The sequence below is a fragment of the Rhamphochromis longiceps genome, linkage group LG11 (genome assembly GCF_057381845.1).
Source record: "Rhamphochromis longiceps isolate RC_006_pf linkage group LG11, R_longiceps_female_GT1.1, whole genome shotgun sequence".
In the NCBI taxonomy this organism is placed as follows: Eukaryota; Metazoa; Chordata; class Actinopteri; order Cichliformes; family Cichlidae; genus Rhamphochromis; species Rhamphochromis longiceps.
This window is the reverse complement of record NC_140567.1, coordinates 22,803,399-22,813,877: the sequence shown is the minus strand read 5'-3', so window position 1 is coordinate 22,813,877 and position 10,479 is coordinate 22,803,399. Positions and strand designations below refer to the sequence as shown.

At 42.7% G+C, this 10,479-nt stretch overlaps 1 protein-coding gene across 1 annotated transcript; it reads left to right on the top strand.

The window, feature by feature from the left end:
• Positions 1-10,321, top strand: tuft1a (tuftelin 1a). The gene is made up of 12 exons (XM_085422984.1): positions 1-193; positions 5,634-5,714; positions 6,548-6,649; positions 6,753-6,839; positions 7,105-7,155; positions 7,265-7,348; positions 8,028-8,138; positions 8,254-8,477; positions 8,591-8,696; positions 8,797-8,880; positions 9,054-9,148; positions 9,262-10,321. Exons 1-12 carry the CDS (start codon positions 134-136, stop codon positions 9,332-9,334), a joined length of 1,158 nt encoding a protein of 385 aa, XP_085279110.1. The 5' UTR covers positions 1-133; the 3' UTR covers positions 9,335-10,321.
• The last annotated feature ends 158 nt before the right edge of the window (positions 10,322-10,479 follow it).

The window sequence follows — 10,479 nt, the reverse complement described above, 5'->3', positions numbered from 1 at the left end:
GCTCCTCACACACTTACCGGGCCGAGGACTGATAAAGTGACTGAGCTGCTGTGTGCGGTCAGCAGAGAGACACCGTGACGAAGCTTTGAATTCTTTATTTATTGTGTGTGTGGAGTATTTATTTCTGTGAGAGATGAACGGAGTGACGAGAAGTCTGTGCACCTTTGAGGACATCAGAAGTCAAGAATATGGGGTAAGTTACTTATACATTAGCTTACGTGGATTTCTGTGTCTTTGTGCGTTTGCTGTACTTAACTGAAGAAGGTCTAATCAATGGATGACCCAACCAGAAATAAATCACGGTGGATAATTTCCTGTTCATTTATTGTAATTAATTTATTTACGTTATTTACTATTTCTTCAATTTTTCATTTTTTGTCTGTACTCTGCCCTCTGATTATGTGGCTTCACCTGCTTTAAATGGTGCATTTACTGTCCCTGGCTTTGAGGTATTAACCCCTCTTACCCACAGAGACAAGGTGGCAGCTCAGTATTAATCCAAATAACATCTGTGTCTGTCACAAGTACCTTCTGGACACATCATTTAAAGGCTTACAGTTACAGAGAGTGAAGGCAGCTCAGGAACTAAAGGCTGTGCTTGTGCAGTATGTGTGCCACCTGCCCATGTGAAGGTTTGATCACCAGGAATAATCAGCTCACTATGTGTGTGCTTTGCTGCAAACCTGTAAAGAAAGTAGTTCTAAGCTATACTTTACATCCCTTGAATGGGCTTTATTTGCTTGCGTGACAGCAAAAGCATTAATCATTTACCTCACCTGAAAAAACAAACTGTTGACCTGCGCTGTGGTTTATGAGGTTGCGGGGCAACATGATACCCTCCACCTTCCACCTCAGCGCTCCCCTGCTGAGCTCATATCAAATCATATTACAGAAACGTGTAAAACTTTCAAGACACACACGTTCATATTTGTTTAAAAATAACCCGAAGGTCGTCTAAATTCTTAATTTAATTAGATATTGTCTGACTGAGCTCGACGGGAAGGCAAATTATTTTACTTACAATGAATCAGACCCTTTGATGTGTATGAATGTATTAAAGTTCTATTAAATTCATTATTTTTTGTCCATTTGTGATGAAAATATATGGTTGGCACAAAGTCCCGCACCATTTGGGGACCCACTGATCTAGATCTTCTGTTGTGTAACTACAAAGCAGACATAAACGTCAACGTGTACAAAGGCCACTTACACACAACTGCTTAACAGCTCTCAGGAATGTGTTATGGGGCAATATACGAAACTTTATGTTTGTCCAGTCTTTGTTTTATCTAATCATACATGACATTTGAACATGAGGCTGATAGCACATTTGCATCAGCTTCACAGAGAACATAAATTTATCTTTAACAAAGTCAAATTCAGCAGTCAAATAGTCACCCACCTGCAGTATTTGCATCTGATATGGCTGTTCCTAGTTAAAAAAGCAGCCGAGGAACTTTCACCTCGGCGTACTGTAACGACTGCAGGGTGCTGACAGATTAGTTAATGACACAGTTATCAGTGACACGTCTGTAAGGATACAAGAGGAGGAGGAATGTGCCTGATGTAGCACAGAGAGGCCTTCAGCAGCTCATTTGTTAAGTATGTTTTCGGGAACTGGGATCATGTGATAAAAATAAAATAGAAGGAACAAGAAGCACTGACTCTGAAACAAAGAGTGCTCTAAGGTTAGTACTAGTGACCAGAAATCCCAGGGTTTTTTAATCTATTGTTTGAAACTGTAGCGCTTTCTCTTTCCTGCACAGCAGGATTTATCAAGGTATTATTTTCAGCTCGGGCAATGTTTAGAAGTGATGTCACAATTGCATGTTGTTGAACACATTCCCAGCGTCTCTTCTCATCATCAGTCATCTTAGTCAGGAGAGTCTGACATCACCAGCTGGGAATGGGCCAGACATGACTTATTGGCACATTTGTGTTGCGACATGATTGCAATATGCCCGGAAACACCTTTTTTACCTGCCACACAGAGCAGAAAAATGACTGATTATAGGGATTCTAGTGTCCTCTGTCACTGTGAACTCTGATCCTGGACTGCTTGTTTATCATCACCTGTTCAGGTTCTCACATGATGGCATTTCACGCAACAATCAGCTCCTCTGTCCTCTTTAAAATGGACTTAACCTAATTTAACCCATTAATTGGCGCAGCCTGCTGAGTCAGTGGGACAGTGACACCTTTTCACTGCCGCAGGAGCTACAGATGCATAAACTAGGGCTCAGCACTATAATTATCACCTAATCGTCCAGTAATGGTCTAAGATTAAATGATTAATTGAATAACAATCATCATAGCTTCTCAGCACAGTCCAAAATCCAAAAGTGGGTGTTTAATTTATTCTCTTATGTGACAAAGAAAAGCAGCCTCTCTGGAGGTTTGCAAGCACCAGGTTAGTCACATGAAGAAACCCTGAAACGATAAATAAGTTACCAGTTTAACTGTGCATCAGTCCTATTTTGATTAACTTTGATTCATCTCTGTGGTTTTGTGTAAAACTCCCTGTGCTTGCCAAAGCTGGGTGGAGCAGAATATAAAAGTGGTCATAAAATCCAGTTTCTATTACCGATAAGTTGGTGTTGAAGCTTCGAGCCGTAGTTTTGTTTACCTAATCTTTGATCACATAGTTCCCTGTGTTAGTGTTTGCTGTTCAGACAATCAGTTGTGTCAAGAGAGCATGTGATGCAGTAAGAGGTGTATTGGGTTACGCCTATTGAAATAAAGGTTTTCTATACAAATGTGTTTATATTCCCGTTTCCTTTATGCAAGAAAGACACTGAAACTCAATAACAGTGTGAACATTGTTACTAAACTACCTGAAAGCACACAGGAAGCACTGGCGGCCATGCTCGGATTGCACCTGTCGTTTTAAAGGCCGAGGTTTACGATGCAATTGGACAAAAGATAAAGTGACACCTGTGCAGCGTGTGGGAAAGCAGTGCAAGAGAGGAGGAATGTCATTTAATTCAAAGACGTTTGTTCAAACACACACACATTAGAGGATGTTTCTTTTTGGGGAATGCAGGAAGTACACTTGTAGAGACAAGGGGATGCTTTACTATTAAAGGGCGCGATACCTGCTCCTACCTCTGTTCGGAAATATAAACTCTTTCCTCTTTAAGCGGGATCGATTTCTAAGGGACAAATCCAGAAACTCTGCATGTTTAACAGCAACATTCCTAAACTGCTAGTCAACCCTCAGTTACAGCCTCCTGATGCCAAAGTCTGAGATGAAAAGCATCCTCTTATCCTTTCAGCCTTTCTGCCTGCAGGTACCCCGTGATCTTTTGTGTCCATTGTCGTGCACCCAGCTGTGTGGACTCTGTGCGTAAAGCTCATTGTCATGTTTCTGCCATTATAAAGGCAGTGTGCACTTAACCTCGTATGTGTGTTTTTCTGCGTGTCAGTGGCCATGCGTGGGTCACTGTCTATAAGCTCATCCAACTGGTCCTTTTGTCCGTGTTCCCGGGAAGTGTAGTATTACAGGTTGTTGCTGAAGGTGGAAAGGACCGCATTTTTGTGTGTCCACGGACATAAAAGAGCAAACCAGCAGAGAGACTGAATAGCTCAGAGCTGGGATTAGTGGACTCTTTGTTTGGCTGTCTGTGGAAGTCCAGAAAAGTCGTGTAATGATGGATTCCTTCTTAACAACTATCCCACTGTTCCCCTTTCGTCCTCCCCCAGTCATGCACCCTGTTAGAGCTTACAGACATTTGCAATCTGAGAGGAGAACATGAAGAAAGAAAGGGGAGTTTTCTTCATTGTGGTTGGACCTCCACCAAGACTATTACTCTATTTCCTTTTTTACATTCATTTTCTATTATTATGTCTCCTGAATATCAGTCCCACACGTCTCGCTGTCTGCCTTTTCCCTTTCACTGCATCCTGAAAAGATAACCAGCTAATCTAGCCCTAGACCTTCTCTAAACACAAAGCTTTTCTTTTACAGCAGCTTTTTATGGTGGCATTACGCAACACGAGCGAGTTCATTTCCCCTCGTCTGGTCAGAATCGAGACGCACTCTGCACATGAGACAGAGTCTCTGGACAGAAGCTGAGATTAGAAAGATTAGAATTGGTTATTTGTTTGTTTTTATTATCCATCATTGATACATTTTTTTTTTTTAAATGAGTTGCTTGGTAAGTGGCATTTCATCTACATTCAAAAATCACTTGAAGACAGGTGATTTTGCATTTCATTTATCTACACTTCCTTATAATTACGGGGGAGAACAGGGAAGGTTTTGGCTGAAACTACCAAGCTGAAGATCATGAAGCTTGTTGGGAGGGAAAGACCCATTAAAGTGTCAATCCAGACAAAAACTGGCATTGACCTTAGTGGAGGATGGGCTCACTGGGTTCTCTTCTAGTTGTTGACCAAAACAGAAACAGCTGTTGATAAAGGAAATCGCACACGAATGTTCATTTTAGCCGCACTTTCACCGAGTTGTATTAAAGGCTCAGAGAACAACATGCATCTATAACTGACAGCAGGGCGAAGTCCATCCGCAGATGAAGATCGTGCGACTTGATCGCTGTTCTGTAACGCCAATTAAACTGACATTTAGGCGAGATTGCTGTGACACCGCCTAAAGCAGTGTCTATGAAAGGAAAAGCAAGGTAACAAAATGTAGGTAGGGCTGTTGTGGTGCATGATGAGCACCGAAAGAACACAAAGGAATAAACTATTAACGTACAAGTGGCTAAACATGACCAGACGCTCCCACTCAAACGCACCAGAGAGCAGGCACACACAGATATGTTCATTTTGTTTACGATTTAACCAATTATCTGATTACATGTAATATATCACCAGTTAATCTGATTGGAAGTATTACTCGTTCATACATTAGTTTCTGTTTAGAGTTGTTTGGCGGTGACTTGAGGAGGACACAGTGAATACCCACGGGAAAATGAACAGAACAAGTTGTGTTGGCTGGAACGAGTTATATAATGTCTCCGACCTCCTCCCAAACATCCGCATACTTGCATTAGCACAGACGCTGACTGGTCACTGTTTATTAGAGGCCGCCGTGTACTGGAAGACACACACGGAGTCCCGTCCTTGGGACTTTTATCCTGTGACTGAAAGAAAATATCTGTGCGTTTTGCTCGAGCGTTGATTCTGTGCATTGTTTTGCCTCCATCTTACTCCGCCCTCTTGTATTGTTAGTGTGCCAGACAGTTTATGGCTACTGTGAGGTTATGTTGCCATGGAAATATTCCGTCTTGCTTGACATTACATTTGCTGAGTACTTTCCCAGAAATCCAGCCACTGTCTCCAGTTGGCTGCGAGCATCTGGAGGGTTTCCGCCTAAGTCCCTCTGACGTCTGTAGCAATTGGTTTAAATCAAACAATCTGTCCCTGTGCAGCAGGGAGAAAACTTTTTCTTTCGTTCTGATGCTCCTATAGCACACTTTCTTACTGGATACTCCCCCACCCCACTGTCCCTCCTTCTCTGTTTCACTCTTTGAGTATGACTCAGTCTCTCCTCCTCCTCTTTTTTTTTTTTCCCCCTCTCCTCCTCAAAATAGTCCCCAATCAGCCTCTCCATCACATAACCGTCTCTTTGTGGCTTCACTTCATCAACCTCTTACTTTCGCTGCCTTTTTTAGGAGGGGTGTAGGCGGCTGCGGCTCACACTTCACGACCAGAACCAGGCGGCGGCTCGGAGCACAGAGCAGCACAGGGACAAGGTAAGCACGTCCTGTACCTGATAACTTCTGACCACCAGAAGGGAGAACAGAGCAGATCCTGGGCATTAGATCAGCAGCAGATGGAGCGTGTTTGGAGTTTAGAGTTTTAAAATACGAGTCTTTGATATTTGAATAACATTTTAAAATGTTTTAAAATTTTAACAGATGAGAAAAGAAGTGCTGAAGGTTTGTTCACCCCATTTTTGGATCTGAAGGTTCAGACAGTTGCTTAATCTTCTCTACGATCCTCAGTAATTAGCTCAGAACAGCTGCGCTTTCAAAAAAGGAAAAAGAAAAGACACCAGCCGCGTAAGAAGATGCCATCAGCTTTTCATTAGTGGGGTTCCCACACTCAGTGTCTCAAAACAACCATTGTTATACCAATACCAGTGGGACCACCAGCACAGTTGCATAACGTGTCTCCACCTTTATCTGCATGCCCCCCCCCTCGCTCTCTCACTCCCTCTCTGCGTTTTGGCCAGATGTTTATGGGTTAGTCTCCATAGTAATTAGTGCTCAAAGTCTGGCTCCTGATTGCAGAGGCTCTCGGTCTTTCACACCCACGCAGGAAGAAATTTTTCATTTTTGCCTGTTAACAGTTTAATTTGACCAAGCATGCAGACGGTCCTGGCAAAAAGCTTTGTATTAATTATCAGTCAGATTCATTCCTGCCAGTTCTCACGAATCCTGTGTTGCAGCATTGATTGTAAATATAACCAAACCCTTTCTGGATCATCTGCATTTAGTTTGACATTTTATTTAGAAATTTATCACACCCATCTATTCACGCAAAAACCCAATTGTGAACTCCTCTTATGTCTGCTAATCTCCAGCCAATCGGACGAGCTTTTGCACTGGTGCAGCCAGCCAACGAGAGGACTGCTTTGACCTCTGAACCAGTCAAATCCACAGAGGAGCAGGTAGAAATCATCAAGGTAGGCTTCTTTGTATTTTCTTTGTTTGTGTTTTTTTTTTTTTGTTTTTTTTCTTCTGTTGGTTTTAAACCAGTATATACATTCATGTATGTCCTTGTTTCAGGTGTATCTAGAGGCCCGCAAAAAAGAGCAGCAGAAACACCAAGAGAGCCTGAAGATGCTGTCAGATGAAGTTTCACAGATACAGGAGGTCAGTGTCTGGACAGCATCTATCTGGCTGTTTCACTAACACACAAATGCACACAGTAACTCTACAGTCTGTCGTCCCTGTTTTATAACTTATGTAAGAATTTGCATCTTGTAAAATCATCCTCACTCATACGCCTCTTTTCTCTCGTGATTCCCTTCAGCTCCCGACTTTCCTGTGTTGGTTATTTGCTCAAGTAGAAAACATACATGTTCAGATAATATCTTAATTTATAACAATATCTTTTTTGTGTGTTTGTGTCACACAGGTGAGATACTGCCTGAAGACTCTGAGGGAGCAGATGGCAGCCAAAAACAAGGTAAGCCATTGTTAGCCTTGCATCCTGAGCTCTTGATGGCATTTCCTTTAGCTCTCCCCTCACTGTCTTTAACATTTTCCATCTGCACTTCCTCCTTTTATCTGTCCAGCCGCACACAAATGGGTGGAAGGTTGGAATCCCCTTCAGAAAGAGCACTTCATCCACTAAACCAGGAGCTAAAGATGACGGGCAGGTGAGCAAACACACGTATGCACATCATAGCTTCAGTCCTGTGGTGTCTTGTTGTTTTTTTTTTCCACGGGCTATCTGCGTCAGTTTGCGTTTTCTATAAGATTCCTGTAAAGCGATCACCTCCCGGAGGCTCACAGATAGAATGTGGTGTCATCATGGGGGGAAAAAGAGGATTAAAATGGCAGACAAAAAGCAGCTACGTTTACAGCACCCCAGGGTGTAAGAAAATGCGCGGAAGAGCTGTTCCGGCACACTATGTACCGCTGCCTGCGTGTGTTATTGTTTTCAGGCCCCCTTCATTCCACGCATGCTTCATCCTCGCTGACTCTAAGCCAGACATTTGTCGCATCCTCTTGTTGTGCGTGTCAGCAGTGTTTTGCAGACACACACAACAAAGAAGCTGACACTGTTGTGTTTGGTTTTTACTGTTTTTGCGCCACTTATAGCAACATTTGTGACTCACATGACACCTTACTCGCTCTAAGTGTGGGAGGCACAAATAGGAGGGAAACGCAGGTCATGTTCCAGCTGCACCACTGACGCACGTGGACACGCCTGTTTTCTTTATAGCGGCAACACCCACAGAGCTCTTACGAGACTCGGCCATCATTGTATTGATTACATCATTCTAAAAACATCTGAGTACTATTAGGGTAATCCAGCGCTTTATTTTCTGTTAGGACGTGGATGACGAAGCAGAGAGAAGCAAGCTGAGAGAAGTCAGTAAGCGCTTGTATGCACAGATGCAGGAAGCAGAAAAGAAACACCTGGAGGAGAAAGAGAGACTGCAGGTAACCTACACTGGCTTTGCATTCATTGTGCATATTACATACAAAGTAAACACATACATATTTATATAATTTGCATGAAAGCGATATTTAGAACAAAACTTTTTGACCAATCCAGGCTGAAGGCAGCAGGCTTAGAGAGCATCTGAGTGACCAGGAGGAGAAGCTGAGGAGTACAGAAGAAGCCAATGAGAAGAAAGACCAGCGCATCGATGAGCTTCAGAGGCTGCTGGGAGGAATGGAGCAGGAGAGCGCCACGTTGCGGGAGGCCATCCGCAACCGTGAAGATGAACTGCGGGAACTGCGAAAGATCAGAGAGGAGGGCCACAAAGGGGCGGAAAGGTCAGCTAATAAGCACACACACACACACATATAAGTGTTAAACTCTCCACTTATCAATTATCTGTCAATAGCGTGTTCAATAGCGTGCTGTAACATACTGTGTGTGTTTTTAGGACTGAGCAGTTGGAGAAGGAGCTGGCCATACTCAAAGAAAAGATCCACCATCTGGATGACATGCTGAAAAGCCAACAGAGGAAAGTCAGACACATGATCGAGCAGGTGGGATGAGCATGTGTGGCTCTATAAAGCAAATACATTGTCTCCGTCTTCTTTGCGTAGGGATCGCTCACTGTCTGTCTCCATGTTTGCTCGTCTTTAGCTCCAGAACTCTCGCATGGTGATCCAGGAGCGGGACCGCGTGATCAAAGAGCTGGAGGAGAAAGTGGCATTTTTGGAGGCTGAGGTGAGGACAGCTTCTTCTGTAAGAAAATATGTCTGAGGAATTTAAATTGAAGGGTCAGGGTAAAACGTAGACCAGCCTCTGCAATTAGAGAGAAGACGAAAGGAGAAAAGCTGAAGCCAGTGTCTGTTCTGTGATTATAATTTGCACCCTTTGAAATCTCCCTGTGTTTGCAGAACCGAGAAATGCACGACCAGGTGGACTACTTTCTGGGAGGACAAAGGTCAAATTCCTACCTTTCATCAGAACGCAACGCCCAGATTGTCTACAGGTGACTTATTTTGCCAGCGCTCTTCCAATATATTACCTATAAACAACACATTTAGGTGCGTTAAATGCTGTTTTCCACCTAAAAAATAATTTATCCTCCTCTCATCACTACAGCAAACCAATCAAGCTGTCCACCTCATCCAACAAACCGCTTCCTTTCATCAAAGTCATCGAGATCAAGTCATGAACCAGCTGGGCAGATGAATTAATCAGTTACTGCTGAGAAGGGCTCAGAAGCACCAACTGCCTGTTCGATGTCGACTGAAGTGAACGGTTCCGATGTGCGTGCTGAACATCAGAGACCACAACTACCAAACCAAACAATATTGAAGGAAAAAAGGGGGTGGGAGGGGTTTATCAGCACACATACAAACACACACACACACACACACACACTTGCGTGTCTGCGCATATGCATAAAGAATGTCCGCTTTAATGTAGCTGCATTAGAGAGAGCGATGTGTGTCTAAGTTTACGTGTAGTACTGCAAACTGTATGCAAGTGTTTTTGCTTGCCCTGCTTTAAGTTTCTAATGATGATTAACTCAAAGAGCAGGGGGTAATAATTCCTAACAACATTATAAAATTCACATACAGCAATGCAGCGCCAATAAACTGTAGCTAACGCCACCGTCAGGACACACGATGTGAAGAATCATTAACACGTTTATCTGAATTGTGTCTTTGTCTTCGTTGCTGACTCCTCCGTGACTCCGCTCCCTTTCTGTGTGAGCGGTGTAATGCTTTAGAGTGTAAATACTGACTGTAGCCTCTATAAGGGCGACACCCTGTGATTATTTTTATGGGCTATTTATTTTTTTTCTCTGAGCTGTTTGTAAGTAAATATATGGTTGTCAAGCCTCCAACGAAAAGTATGGCACTTTATGAAACTGTGAGGAGGAAAGAAAAATGAAGATGTTTGGGAAGTCAGACACGTGAGAGGCGTCCTTTTTCTTAATATTTCTTGTAAAGCATTTCAGTCACTGCGCAGACAGTCACCTTCTTGTTGTACATATCAATGTGATTTTGATGTTTTGATTTCTACCTAACAGCTTTTTCCTCTATATTTATTAATGTTAAATGAAATGCCTAGAGACATTGTTTAATAGAGAAGCTTTTGTACGAAGTACCTGTTAATCTGCTATCTGTGTTTGTTTTAGAATAAAATAACTGAAAATCAATGAGTTTCCTTTCAGTTCTTACGCAGAGAGCACAAGTGAAATAAGGTGACGCGGGCTCCTTCTGCTGGACGCTAGTTGCATTACAAAATGATATAATGATACACTTTATTAGGTACATCAACTACTCATTAATGCATACATTTAATTTAAAT

Coding starts and splice junctions, on each gene's coding strand:
- tuft1a (XM_085422984.1), top strand. CDS start 134: ATGAACGGAGTGACGAGAAGTCTGTGCACCTTTGAGGACATCAGAAGT. Junction 8,478..8,590: donor GGCCACAAAGGGGCGGAAAG/GTCAGCTAATAA, acceptor GTGTGTTTTTAG/GACTGAGCAGTTGGAGAAGG. Junction 8,881..9,053: donor TGGCATTTTTGGAGGCTGAG/GTGAGGACAGCT, acceptor CTGTGTTTGCAG/AACCGAGAAATGCACGACCA.